Source organism: Clytia hemisphaerica, unplaced genomic scaffold, assembly GCF_902728285.1.
Source record: "Clytia hemisphaerica strain Z4C2 unplaced genomic scaffold, Clytia hemisphaerica genome assembly, whole genome shotgun sequence".
NCBI classification, from domain to species: domain Eukaryota; kingdom Metazoa; phylum Cnidaria; class Hydrozoa; order Leptothecata; family Clytiidae; genus Clytia; species Clytia hemisphaerica.
The window spans coordinates 2,445,851-2,460,668 of record NW_027103595.1 but is presented as its reverse complement, the minus strand read 5'-3'; the positions used below and the strand labels follow the sequence as shown (position 1 = coordinate 2,460,668).

The following is a 14,818-nucleotide window of genomic DNA, read 5'->3' as shown; positions in this document are numbered from 1 at the left end:
TAAATATCACGTTTTAGTAGGAAATGCAATACCATATTGGCAGACTTAGGCAAATTTCAAACCCAAACCATTTTGGTTCTCCCAGAGTATATCCAGAATACTTTCAACACCAAAAGATTTCAGGACCCTAATTGAAACCATTTTTGAGATTTTAGCCTGAGAAAATCAGACTTTAACTCTAAATATTGCGTTTTAGTGGGAAATGCAATACCATAATGGCAGACTTGGGCAAATTTCAAACCCAAACCATTTTGGTTCTCCCAGAGTATATCCAGAATACTTTCAACACCAAAAGATTTCAGGACACCATTTGAAACCATTTTTGAGATTTTAGTCTGAGAAAATTAGACTTTAACTCTAAATATCGCGTTTTTAAGTGGAAATGCAATTCCATATGGCGAACTTTGGCAAATTTCTAACCCAAACCATTTTGATTCTCCCAGAGTTTTTCCTGAATACTTTCATCACCCAAAGATTTCAGGACACCATTTGAAACCATTTTTGAGATTTTAGCCAGAGAAAACCAAGTTTTAGCTTGAAATATTGGCATTTAGCATGAAAACTCAATTTCTAGGGCGCCATTATGGATTTATAGGAAATATTTGAAAACTCAAGTTTGATTTTTCCTGGAGCTTTCTCTGAAGTGTTTCATTGCTGAAAATTTCAAGTGTGTACCTTAAAAAGTTTAAAAGTTGTGGGTCCTCAAAAATGCTGCTTTCATGCATTTTGCTACCCAGAATCCGAGAAAATCGGCCTTTTTAGCCTGAAATTGAAACATTGAGCGATCTCGCTGGGGTTATTTTGTCTTTTTGTGTTGAATATTAGTACAAGACACCATTTAGAAACCATTTTGACCATTTCCTGGCCTTTTATAGTCTTAAAATGGACAAAAAATGCCATTTTTGCCGTTTTTTGCTACTACCGCGAATCAGATACCCCTGGGGCAAACAGTGGATTTTTGACTTATGGACCTCAAAATTGCGCAAAAAGTCTTACAATATAATAAATTTTGATAAAAAATTGTGACAATTTTGAAACTCTAAAATTCAAAATCCAGTTTACACCCTATCACTGGAGTACTACACCAAAATTCAATGCTTGGCTCAAGTTTGCCCCTTGCCCTTATGCCCATACTTCACCGTGTCATTCGAGGCATTCGTAGACGCCAAGGAAATTCACTTACCCGCAGACCACGTAAACCCATCACCACTTCCCATCTTCGAGTCATTTCAAGATTCTTATTACTTTGCAGCCATCCCACTCAAGACAAGTACATGCTATTAGCCGCATGCCTAACCGCCTTTTTTGGCCTTCTTCGTGTGTCCGAGTTTTCCTGTCCCTCTCAAAGTCGATATGACCCGTCAATTCACCTCATGAAGTCTGATGTTACCTTCAACCTCAACCACTCCCTAATGACCATCCGTATTAAAGGAAGCAAAACCGATCCGTTCCGCCAAGGTGTTAATATTAGGATTGCTGCTACTTCCAACAATATTTGCCCGGTTGGTTCGAAACGCAGGACACAGGACCCAGGAGGCAGGACACAGGACGCAGGTCAGTGCTGACAGGTCAGCTTTAATTGCTGTAAAAGACAAAGAAAATGTTTGAAAAACACTTGTAATTGTTAGAAATATCATTCTGAAGGTATTTTATTGGTCTAGAACCTTTTTAAAGGTCAAAATCTATCCACATGCTTGCCACGTGCTTTTGCATTTTGTGCCGTGTATAACACGGACCTGTAATACTTGTATTATATATTACACACAAATCACGCATGTATAGTAGCAGCTATATTTTCAATGTCATTGACATGTGACATATATGTTATACACAAAATACATGTGTTAAAAATATTTATCTCATCTTTATAAACAGCCCCAACAGGAAAATAGCTATTTCACAATCGCTATATCATATCTCATTATATCTCCTGCGTCACCTTGGGTATGATAACAAAAATTGGCTAAAATAGCGTCAAAGGTTTGTATTTTATTAATATATCAATATTTTCATTCCCTATCTCGTATTTTTGATGAAAATGACGTCACTATTTTCATATCTCTAAAGCAGCTCTCTTGGAGCATTTAATGTTTTCAAAATATATAAATCTATATCTACTTGCACCATCAGCATCCTATTGAGCATGAAAAAACATTTTGTTGTAAACTGATGTACACACCTTGTATTTTGTGCTAGCGTCATCATTTACATAATTTAAATGTCATTTTGTCAATATTTAGGATTGATGGCTTGTCATTTAAAAATCTTTTAAATAGCGTATTTTGTATAATATATAATTTTCCATTGCGTATAATGTTTTTAGAAACATTTTATACATTATATGTTACGAGTGTGTTACAATTTTCCGGTCTGTAGTTTGTATGACCTGCGTCCTGTGTCCTGTGTCCTGCGTCCTGTCTCCTGCGTTTCGAACCAACCGATATTTGCCCAGTGGGCGCTATGAGAAACTACCTAGCCCTTCGAAGTTCAAAACCGGGCCCCCTCTTTCAATTTCATGATGGTAAACTCCTCACCCGCCGAACACTATACGCCTTACTCGAGCAATCCCTCCCGTCTGTTTCCGACTTGAACACCCATAGTTTTCGTATTGGTGGTGCTTCTGCCGCCTTGAGCGCAGGTGCCTCCGACTCAATGATTCGCATTATGGGCAGGTGGTCCAGTGACTGTTACCTTCGTTATCTTCGTGTTTCGGATTTTGATATTCAAAAATTCACTGCTAATATGGCCAAGATATCTCATGTGTCGTCTACTTGGGACCCCGACAAGTGGTAATTTGTCCACAATGTCATGTATTTTTTTATGGTACTTGTTTGTTCTACCCGGTCTTTTTAGTTCACACCATGCTATTATTTTTGCTGAGTGCACTATCAATATATTGCTCGTATTAATTTTGATTGTCTTCACAATATCGCTTGCTTTATTTTTATTAATAGTAATAATAATTATAAAAACATTTTAATACGCTCTTTAGCTACCGAAATAATACTAATATGCTATGACTTTTAATAATAATTATAAAAACATTTCAATACGCTCTTTGCTACCGAAATAATACCAATACGCTATTACTTTTAATCATAAGGTTTTGTTTTCTGCCTTTTCTCGTCTCACTCTCTACCTTGTGCTTTGCCCTAGATAGCCCCCCTTTTCCTTTTTCTTCTCTGCGGTTTTTGGGTGATGTTGGGGTGTTGGGTTACTACGTAACCTCTGGCAAGTTATTAGTCAGTTATCCAGATACTTATTCTAAGGTCAGGCATCCGTCGTCTACACGGACTTAGGGCGTACCGTCATCTACACGGGCTTAGGTGCTACCCGTCATCTACACGGGCATAGGTCGTACCCGTCATCTACACGGGTTAGGCGTTAAGTTTAGTCACAGCTTATCTTGATGCATCCCCAATGTCATCCCAAATTCCGTTTTGTACAATTTTTAATTTGCACTTTCATTCACCTTTCGAAATATAATTTTCTCTTTCGGCACTCCTTATGTCTCCTGTTTCTTTCACCCCTTTTTGTTTGACCCCTTTGCCTCGTTCTTCTCATTTCGATCTATTACTTATTCTTGGAGACGCGGGAATTAACCTCGTTTTCAATCCAACTTAATATACGATTTACGAACAAAACTACTTTAAATGTAATGCATCTAAATTAATCAGCGCAGTTAGATATATTACATTTAAACCATTACGCATCGTCTTTTGATGCATTACATCTAAATATTCTTTCGTGATCGTGGAATTTTGGCCATGTGAAAACCAAGAGGGAATTTTTTCAAGCAGGCAGGACGACAATGAATGCCAGAGGTAAGAATCTTCTAAATCATCAAATGTTTTACAGTTATGGCTACTTTTCAATGCTTTCTGATTTTAAACCAGGAAGACCATTTAGATCCCCTTGGTATTAGGTGCAAACTTAATACCTGCTCCTTTCGTGGTGCTTGGTTTTCTTTTACCTGCCTTCCCCTCCTGATTTTTGCAGACTCCTTGGTTATTTACTGTTATAGGAGCCTGAACCATTCATGTTTTTAAAAACACCTTGCTTACCTGGTTTGCAGAAAACACTTTCCAGCATGAAAGGTTCAATTTTTAAAAACACCATAAACACCAAATGTCCTGTCGAAGGCGACTGCTATAAAACAAGTCCCGACTGGCTGAAACGGTATCGAAAAGTCCCATTTCCCCGTTTTTTTTCCGATTTTCTAGCCCGATTTTTAACCCGATTTTTATCTGATTGGTTCAGTCAAGACACTGCAAGACACTGCAAGAGCTTCAAAATCGTCTTGAAAAATGCCAGGAACACCAGGAAAAAGACTGAATGGTTCACAAAATGGTGGTGTTTCTGGGAAATGGCATTTCTGCCTGAGTTTAGTGGAGAAAATTGAGAGTTGATTTATGGAAATACCAGGAACACAGGAAATGCTGGAAACACACCACCTCGAGAGGTAAGGTGTTTCTGGTAAAATGTTTTTGCCAAAAACACCCAGAAAACCATGAAAGGTTCAGAAAAGGTGTTTCAGGTAAAAGTGTTTTCAGTGTTTTCGGGACTTTTTTGACATGAAAGGTTCAGGCTCTAAATCAAATCTAGAGTCATTCTTCTTCCTTTTGACTGTCTGTCAACCCCTGGAAAATCAAGGCTCAGACCCCCCCTGGAAACGTTCATCGATACCCCTGTATGGTTTGAAAATGGAATAGCCCAATAAGCTATAAGCAAAAAGCTCGTATATACCCAAAAATTTTAAAAATGTCAAAAAATGAAGGTCTTCAAATCTCTCTAAAACCTATTTTTATGGGAAGCTATGGTATTTTGTAGCAAAAAGCAAAAAAAAATAGAGCTTAACCTCGCTTGAGAAATTTTTTATCGCATTTTTTAGGTTTTTGTAAAATCGCAGGCCAAAATAGGAGAAAAAATCATCAAGTTTTGCATTTTCTTCTCATTGACTTCATTTTTAACCCCTACTTTTAACCATTTTTGAAATCTACATAAAATTTCCGACAATTTGATATATAACATGCATATGTTCCCGAAAAATCAACAAAGGCTAAATCTGAGCCTGCTGCTACGGTACTGAAAAAACTGCTTTGGATTGATGTCCTTATTACAGGTTTTTTTTTTCAGGTATAAATTCAAAAAACTAACCAAAAGGCCTCGTTTGCAAGCTGAGTCAACTTTCTATAGGACTTGGACTGGTTAATCTATGATTTGAGGCTTTCAAATCCATTTTTTCACTGACTGGTACTAGGTCAGAGTTTTTGTCACGCCGTGACGGAAAATTTTCAATAGCCTGTAAAAATCTATGAGAGTGGAATCAGGTCTTAATTTTCTCCATGAAACATCAACCATATAGTGTTAATCAGAAACCTAAAATAGAAATTCAAAAATCAACCCACAAGATTTTCTGTAGCCCTTTTTAGTTTTTGTCACGCCGTGACGGAAAATTTGGGCCTATGTCAAAATTATCCCTATCTTTTCATCAATTGTACTTGAATTGAGATTTCTTTGCGTGAAAATTCTTCAATTAATTCCCGCGTCTCCAAGAATAAGTAATAGATCGAAATGAGAAGCTAACGAGGCAAAGGGGTCAAATCAAAAGGGGTGAAAGAAACAGGAGACATAAGGAGTGCCGAAAGAGAAAATTATATTTCGAAAGGTAAATGAAAGTGCAAATTAAAAATTGTACAAAACGGAATTTGGGATGACATTGGGGATGCATCAAGATAAGCTGTGACTAAACTGAACGCCTAACCCGTGTAGATGACGGGTACGACCTATGCCCGTGTAGATGACGGGTACGACCTATGCCCGTGTAGATGACGGGTAGCACCTAAGCCCGTGTAGATGACGGTACGCCCTAAGTCCGTGTAGACGACGGATGCCTGACCTTAGAATAAGTATCTGGATAACTGACTAATAACTTGCCAGAGGTTACGTAGTAACCCAACACCCCTAAACTAACTGAACGCCTAACCCGTGTAGATGACGGGAGCAAGCTTAGCCCGTGAGCTCACGGGAGCGAACTTAACCCGTGTAGATGACGGGTGTGAGACCATAGCCCGTGTAGACGACGGGAGCAAAACTTAACCCGTGTAGACGACGGGATCGAACTTAGCCCGTGTAGATGATGGGAACGAACTTAACCCGTGTAGATGACGGGTGTGAGACCATAGCCCGTGTAGACGACGGGAGCAAAACTTAACCCGTGTAGACGACGGGATCGACCTTCGTCCGTGTAGATGACGGGAGCGAACTTAGCCCGTGTAGATGACGGGTACTTGACTTATAAACAAGTAGCTGGATAAACTAACAAAAAACTTGCCAAAGGTTACGTGGTAACCGGAAACTAATTGGAAGCTTAGCCCGTGAGCTCACGGGAGCGAACTTAACCCGTGTAGATGACGGGTGTGAGACCATAGCCCGTGTAGACGACGGGAGCAAAACTTAACCCGTGTAGACGACGGGATCGAACTTAGCCCGTGTAGATGACGGGAACGAACTTAACCCGTGTAGATGACGGGTGTGAGACCATAGTCCGTGTAGACGACGGGAGCAAAACTTAACCCGCGTAGACGACGGGTGCTTGACTTATAAACAAGTAGCTGGATAAACTAACAAAAAACTTGCCAAAAGTTACGTGGTAACCGGAAACTAATTGGGCTCTCGATGCATCCCAAATGGCCTAATCTCTCTGGTCGAAAAACCTTGCCTAGGGAAAAACCGTGAGATTAGGATCCAACGCTGCAGCTGCGATGACCACGCCTTGATAAGCAGGATAAGATCTGAAAAGAAAAGGAGAGAAAGGCAGAACCACAAACAAAACAAAGATAAAAAGGGGCAGGGAAGGGAGGGGAAGCTTAACATGCAGATGGAGAGATGAGCTCAGGGCGAACACATCCTTGGAATAAATATACGGGAACTCAGCTAACCGGCAGCCGAGGAATACCTAATCCTAACCTTTTCCGTAACCCGATGTAACTCAGTCGACTGGGAATTAACCTTAGCTAAAGATTAGCTCCAAATAGGTAGAGTATATCCGAATATGCAAAAAATGGAGTCAAAAATGCAGAATTACAATGAACTAGAGGTCCTGCAAGGTCGATTTTCTCATTTTTGATCAAAATGTTTCGTAGGCTAATTTTGGAAAAACTCGGGTTTTTTTTAGGGTTTAGCTCATGTTTTAAACTTTCTAAGTTTATTTTTCTCATTCTAGTATGTATTTCTGACAACTTTACATTAAAATTATAATATTTCTTACAAATTCAGGAAAATAATTACATATTTCTCATTTATGATTTTTAGCGTTTCATCACTTTTTTGGCCAAAAATGGGTCATTTTGAGGCCGAAATCCAAAAAAACCGAAATATTAACTTGACAATAACCCTATCATGTTATATATCAGTGGAAGCGGAATTTTGAGTAGATTTTGAATATCCAAGTTTCATGTCCTGAAAAAGAACTCAATTCAAATTATTATGCTTTAACAGCTAAAAATAGACATGGGTACGAGCTTTTTGCTTATGGCTAATAGCCTGCCCAGCCAAAACGACTGCTTGTTTCCAGACGGTGTCAACGTGTCAATCGAACAACTTCCAACGAAAATTGCAATTGTCACACACACATTGCATTGGGTTTGACAATCAAATCAAAATTATTTGATTGTGTTCGATTGCTTCCAATTGATTCAGCGCTCGATTCATTCGATTGACACTGTCTGGTTGTTTTGCGTTGTTTCAAATTATGAGAGAGTGTCAATCAAACAACTCCGAACCAAAATCACAATCAAACCAATCAAACATAATGAACGTAATTGAATAATTTGCGATTTGATTGTCCAACACAATTAATAAATCTCAATTTTACGACCAATTCCCGGGTAAGGCGATGGGAATTAATTAAACCCATTTACCGTTGCATTGCAAAAGATCATTATTCATTATTTTATTCCTAATCAAGACGGTGTCTAAAACGAGAATTTCAAAAACGCCCTTGTAACCACCATGCGTGGACGTGATTAGAACCATGTTTTTCACTGGAGACCTAAGGAAAATATGGTATTATGTAGCAAAGATGTAATTTTTGATTCACTTTGAATGTTTTGGATAGCCTGGCATTGATCGAGGGTAAACCCATATCTGGGTAAACCGGTTCATTAATTCCCCTCGCCTAATTAATATTCAATTTTGTTTGATTGCCTTGGGGGTACTAGGTTTGCACGTTCACAGGTATGTCCGAGTCGAAAATTGAAAATCGACCCTTAATTAAGAGACAAATTTTGATGATTGGGATCCTTTGAGAGACTTTTTCTAAATTTTGGTCGATTTTTTCAAAATTTCAGTTTGATTTTCACCAAATTTTGGTCAAGATTCTGGAAATCCTGACCCTTTAAGAGAAAAATTTTCGATTTTTTTGATTTTGGGTCCCTAACTTATGAATTTGCACCCCTTTGAGAGACTTTTGAGGCGTGAGAAAAGGTACCCTTATGGCTCGCACATACCCGGCACCCATTTTGCCTAAGTAACCCCCCCCCGGTTGATTGCATTCGATTGTGTTTGATTAAGATTATGTACGATTACAATTATGTTTGATAACTTTGATTGCAATTAAAAAATTAAATTGGATTCACTCTCTTCGAGTTTTTTTGTGTGGGCCAAGCGCTTAAAGTACTGCACAAGAAGAAAGAATAAAATTGAATACAATTAAATCAGTCGAATGTTAGAAAACATAATCGACTATAATTGAACGTAATTAACACAATCGAAAGGCAAATTCTGGGTAATATTCGATTGATACTGTCTGGATATATGATAAAACGGCAATAAAATTTTTGAGCCAAGGAAACGTTGACGCAAAACGTCTTTAATTTACCGATTCCAATTCAATTTTCAAGACTCTGTCAGGAGGCAATGATATTTGTAATTGCTGCCTTATCAAAGTACTGACTTTTTTGTATAAGGTTCCTGTTTCCGCACTTAGATTCCTTAGCCACTTTTCTAGATAAGAAAAGATCAGGACTCCAGGTAGTTGGAAAGTTGTGATAAGTTTTCGCCAGAACAAGGCTAAAACTTTGGGGTAGGCTGGAGGCTCTAGTCTTAGCATTGGTTTTTCGAATTTTATGATAATAATTTGAAATTTACTCCTGGGGACTATTATTAATGACTTTTGCACTCGAAACAATTCTTGAGTACAGTACTCTATTTTTCATCAAACTTGAATAGCCTGTTAACTTAATTTTACAATCAGGCCTTCAAATAATTAAAAAACACTGAGCCCAGTGCAGTTAGCCCTTTAACTGCCCGTCGTTTTTTTAAGGTTCGACCTATTTGCCGCGGGAAAAAAAAAAGTTCGACCTATTTGCCACGGGAAAAAAAGAAGGTTCGACCTATTTGCCCGATGTCGGCATTTGCCGACATGGTCAAAAGGTAGCGATTTTGACTTCATTTTCTGAATAATATATGAAGTATCAGCCAAGGACTATAATTTTGAGTTGAACATTGTTGAATAGTTATTTTTCAACATAGAAAAGCTTTTAACTATTATCTTTTTTCATTTCAAACCATCTAATACAAAATCTTTGTAGAAGTGTTAAAAATTTTTGGGCAAAGGAATGGAAAGCGCCGATGTCGGCAAATCCCGACATGGGCAAAGAAATCGAAAATGCTCATGTCGGCAAATCCCGACATGGGCAAAGAAATCGAAAATGCTCATGTCGGCGGGCAGTTAAAGGGTTAGCACGTTTGTCAGCGAAAACAACACCACTGTCATTATCATCATTATCAAAATCACTGACAAATCAATTGAATTAAAGTTTCAATTGCACTCAATTATTGAGAATCTCTATCAAACTCAATTAAACATTGATTATTAGGGGAATTGAAATAATTGACAACCAACCGAATTAATCAAGTGTTTTAAATGCAATTAAACATTTCCAGATATTGTGACCTTTCAATAGGAGTTGACCTTTCCATTGTGCTTCATTGCGTTTGATTGGTTTGATTGTCATTTCTTTTTCAAACTTCAATTGACAATATCTGTCCTTGCTTTTTAAATAGGTTAGGATTACACTTCTAGCCTCATTGAGTGGAAATTTATATTTTAACTTTGGGCAGGGTTTTGCAGCTTGATGAATGCATCAATAAGTGTTTTTCAACCTTTTTTCAGGCTTGAGAAAGAGCTCACAACTGAGTTTTCTTTTAAACCGCAAAGAAGAAGGGTTCTTTGAAAGGCGCTTCATCAATGAGTTTATTGGTAAGTACAAATTTCTGTACCTTCATTAGAGGTCCTATAAATTAACCCATGTCTGTCCCTTATATGTCAGTCCGTGTCTGTTACCAGCTTAAGTCTCTTTCTTACTTTTTGAAAGTCATTTCTTAAAGTTCCTTTTTTTGCCCTGTTTCTTCTGTATTAGGCTGCTTTTCAAAAAATTTCCACCCAGGACATTTTTATTCCACCCCCCCCCCCCCCGTCTATTAGGTACCAGAGAGTATCTAAAAAGTGGGTATAGAAATTTTTACTGAGAAATATTTTTGGCCATGAAAATCAGGTTTAAATGAATGTTCCAAGATAACTTTTATCAACTCAACTTCTTATCGAAGTTAGAAAAAATAAGAAAATGAAAAAAGACTGTATTAGAATCTTTAAAAAATATATAGACTGAAAATGACTGACTGGCTTAAGAGTTTGACCAACAGGATTAGATTTTAGTTTGACATGATATCTGCGTGACTAAGAATATTTATTTGCAGCCCTGCCAATGAAAAAATAATTGAATACTTTTTCATCCTGAACAGTCCTGAAAGATTTTAAAGGGATTTTCTGAAACAAATTAAAAAAGACCACAAAAAAATTAATATCCACTTAGCCAGAATATAAGTGAAAAGTCTTGTAAAATTAACACTGTCCTGTTAAAGTTTTGATTTCATCAATCCTGAATTCATTTTTGACAGTGCTGTATTTCTTTTTCCTTTATAGGCTTTGGAATATTCCTCTGTTGAAACAAGATTTTATTCTAGAATACAAAGGTATATCTTCAGCAAATGATTTTGATATGATCAGTGGGGCCATTCAGGGCAGGAGGGGGAGGGGACCACCAAAAGTGTACAAGGGGAGGTCAGGTAGAAAAGTATGTAACTTAAGGGAACTTATTTTGGCAGGAACTAATATTTGCGGATTTGGCAAATTTAGACGAAATTCACCAAAATTAGTTCCCACCAAAATTAGATATTTTGCTCAGTCCCCAAAATAAGTACCCGTCAAAATTAAATTTTTTGTTTTCTTGCCAAAGTAAACCCTGAAATTCATCGAAGTTGCTCAAAATAAGGCAAAATAGAACAGTTTTACGCTGTCATTCGCCAAAATAAGTTCCCTTAAGGTACGCTTTGACATTTTTCAATACAACAAAATTAGCAAAGTTTCGGTAGATCTTCTGATTATATCAACAATAGACAAACAGAAGTTAAACTTTTTTTAATTTTTCTTAAAATCCACTAATTTACCTTTGTATAGACTTTTTAAATGACCTAATTTTTTTTTGAGGAGGGGGGGTCACTTCAAAAGCGTACCGTATAGACGTAGGGGGTAATGCCAAAGTGTATGAGAGCGTACAAAGGGGAGGGGTGGTCAATTTTCTTCTAATCTTGAGCGTAGATACTTTTTGGAACTACCTGGAGGTCTTATAAATTAACCAATGTTTGTTAGTTAGTTAGTTAGTGCGTATGTTCGTTCAGGTTCGTTACCAGCTTTTCTCGAGATTGGCTCATTAGTTTTTTCTGATTCTTGGCACAAAAGTGCATGACCATGAGGGAGCATGAGGGAGCCCGATTTTCAAAAAAAATTCTTTTGGGCAAATTTGGGCTTAAAACGGCTTAAAAACAGGTTTTTTGGACTTTGTGAAAAATTGGATCATTAATTTTTTTTAATTTTTTGCATGTAAGCAGGGTGTTATCATGGGTAAAAGATGGCTGAAGCAGATCTTCACAAAAAAATTTTTTTGGTTGTATTCAGGCATGAAATTTTGGTTGCTAAACATGTTTTTTATTTATAAGAAAAAGGGCCAAATGTGATCTCTCTTTATAAGCACATTTCCGATTACTTAATTATTAGCTTTTCTCAACATTGGTTCATTCAGCTTTTCTGATTTTTTGCTCAAAAATGCAAAACTAAGAAACCTCAAATGTGAAGGAGCTCGATTTCCGAGAAAAAAATTTTTGTGTAAATTTCAGCCAAAAAACAGCTAAAAAGGGCTTTTTGAACTTTATGAAAAATTGGATCATTAATTTTTTCTGATTTTTTATATGAAAGTAGGGTATTATCGTGGATAAAAAATTATATGCTGTCTGTAAGTTAATTTTAGCGATTTTAAGTGAAGTAACAGTTTTGTGTTCAATGTCCAATTTTCTGTAGATAACCAGGTAGGTCCATAAAAGTATTGCTATTGTTAAAAGTGTCAAATGAAAAAGGAAAAGAATCCATTGAAGTAGAGAATTTAGATTGAAAAAGCACTCACACAAGAAATTACTTTCAAATGTACTGTCTTTTGCTGCCTCTACACTAGAAAATGTTGGGTCCAATCAGCATTTTAGCTTGTTGCTTGATGAAATAAATCTTTTATATGAATATTTTTGTGATGGAAAGTTTGAATGGGTGGGAATAAAACGATTGCTAAATAGCCTTCAATGCTAAGTGTATATAACATTATTTCTTCTGTTGACAGGTGAACTGATTTCTAATGAAGAAGCTGAAAATCGAAGGACAAACTATGAAAAAGATGGGCTTGGTTGTTTTCTTTATGATGGCGTCTCAGACATTGATGGGAGATCAAGATGGTATGATAATGATACAATGTGTCAAAAAGTTGTCTTACATTGTCAATAGCTGTCAAATAATTAGGCCAACTGTGTACTCTTTTTGAGATAAACATTCTTATTAGAAAGCTCTCTCAAAGTAACTGGCCTGGCCTGAGAAAAAGTCGGGATGAGACTTAACTAGTAATAAGATTGAGTACAACTTTCTCTCTTCAGTTTGGATGCAACATTGGTAGAAGGATATGGGAAATATGTAAATGATTCACCAGATTACCTAGCGAATGCAGTAATGAAGAGACGTATTGTGGATCAGAGAGTTTGTCTCTATCTTGTTGCATCTCAAGATATCAAAGAAGGAACAGAAATTCGGTTAGCCACACTAAATTGCATTTTCGCCCTAACTTAAGGTCCTATGAATTGACCTGTTTTGTGTCATTATATCCTGTAATAGTTGTAATACAATTTGGAGAATCTTATTTCCTGTTTAAAAAAAATTAAATAAGTTATTCAAAGCCGTTTTTGACCTTGCAGTGTTTTTTTCTCAGAAACAAAATTTTCGTCTGGGAGAGCCAAAAAATACATCCAAAGTTTTTTATGCTACAACTACATTATGTACTTTTGCTCCTTGGGTGTCCGTGAGCATGTGGGTGGTTTTTATTACATTCCTCATAGTTTATCCACATGGCATGGAAACCAGTAACTTCATAACTACATTGAGCTTCCAAGTTTCCAAAATCTGCTTAAACTTAGGGACAAGCTGGAGTTTTTACAAGCTCTCGTTTGATTTGGTTGGTCGTTAACCTGTAATAAAACAATTTTGTTACTTTTTCTAAAGAACGCGTCATCTCTATTACTTCAAATAACCAATTAGTGAAGTCTCTTGTAAAAACTCCAGCCCATCCCTAAACTTAGTGGTGATGTGCAAATTTGACAGTCAAACAATAGGAGTTAATTTTATAAAGTTATTGATTGCTTGTTTGACAGGTATGATTATTTTGATTCTGAAGATAATATGGCTTGGAGAAAAATGGTAAGAGTAGTAATCAGTTGTCTTTAGGTCAATCAATTTATTCAGACTTTTAGGTATTACAAGATTTAGATATCAAAGAGTGGTATAGTTAGATTAAATCTTCTGAATGACAGATAGATTCAAAAAGCCATTAGTTGACTTTTCAATCTGAATGTGTAATCGCACAGCTTTATTATTTTTTTTGTTCTATTTCAGAACAATTATCTGACTCCATTAACGAAAGCATCTATGGATCAGGTATTTTTCTTTTCCACTCTCAAGATGTATCGAACTATAATCTGCCATCAAAGCAAGGAGTAATCTCAATTTTGTAACAGTAATCTCAAATTTGATATTTTGTAACCTTTTTAAAAACGCTATTCTCTTTAGTGTGTCTTATAAGCTGCCACAGCATTTAAAACTTTTTACTAACTGAACTTGCTTTTACAGATGATTGACCAACCAGAAGGCATGCCTCCATTAAGCTCTGAACAAACCAATCAAAGTCATGGTAATGAAGATGGTGAAACTCTGGTTAAGGTGAGAATAATTTCTGGATTGGCTGGTTGCTATGAAGGAATAGATTAAGGCAATTGATTAATGCAAAAGTTAATCAATGCAAATTTGATTGTCTTCTTGAAATCAGATTCTGCACAACTTTAAATTCAGCAGTTTGTATTAATTAGATCTGATATATATAAATATATATATATAGTATATATATAGATATATAGTCTCGTTAATCGGGCAAAAAATTCTAATCAATAATAACAATGATATTTAATGATAGAACTGTAACGTGCTAAAGCACTGGGCTCAACTTCAGTATACGTGTGAAAGTGAAATGCCTAATTGTAAACACTTTTTTAAAACAAGGTGATGGACTTTTAGGATAAGAGAAGGCCGATTGTAAACCCAAGGTAAGAGGCGCTCGGGATTAAGGAAGGCTTGATTGTAAACCCAGTGAGATGGCGGATACTCGGGATAAGG

The 14,818-nt window shown here is 36.7% G+C and overlaps 1 protein-coding gene across 1 annotated transcript; it reads left to right on the top strand.

The window, feature by feature from the left end:
* The first annotated feature begins 1,412 nt into the window (after positions 1-1,412).
* LOC136801803 (uncharacterized) lies at positions 1,413-14,339 on the top strand. Its single transcript, XM_067058468.1, has 7 exons — positions 1,413-1,554; positions 10,178-10,264; positions 10,963-11,037; positions 12,729-12,840; positions 13,036-13,188; positions 14,045-14,086; positions 14,279-14,339. The coding sequence occupies exons 1-6, from the start codon at positions 1,413-1,415 to the stop codon at positions 14,055-14,057; spliced, it is 582 nt and encodes a 193-aa protein (XP_066914569.1). The 3' UTR covers positions 14,058-14,086; positions 14,279-14,339.
* Positions 14,340-14,818: the final 479 nt, after the last annotated feature.

Bases quoted from the DNA above. Each gene is read 5' to 3' on its own strand.
- LOC136801803 (XM_067058468.1), top strand. From the start codon at position 1,413: ATGACCATCCGTATTAAAGGAAGCAAAACCGATCCGTTCCGCCAAGGT. The intron at 1,555-10,177 runs GTCAGTGCTGAC...ACCTTTTTTCAG, and splicing joins AGGCAGGACACAGGACGCAG to GCTTGAGAAAGAGCTCACAA. The intron at 12,841-13,035 runs GTATGATAATGA...TTCTCTCTTCAG, and splicing joins ATTGATGGGAGATCAAGATG to TTTGGATGCAACATTGGTAG.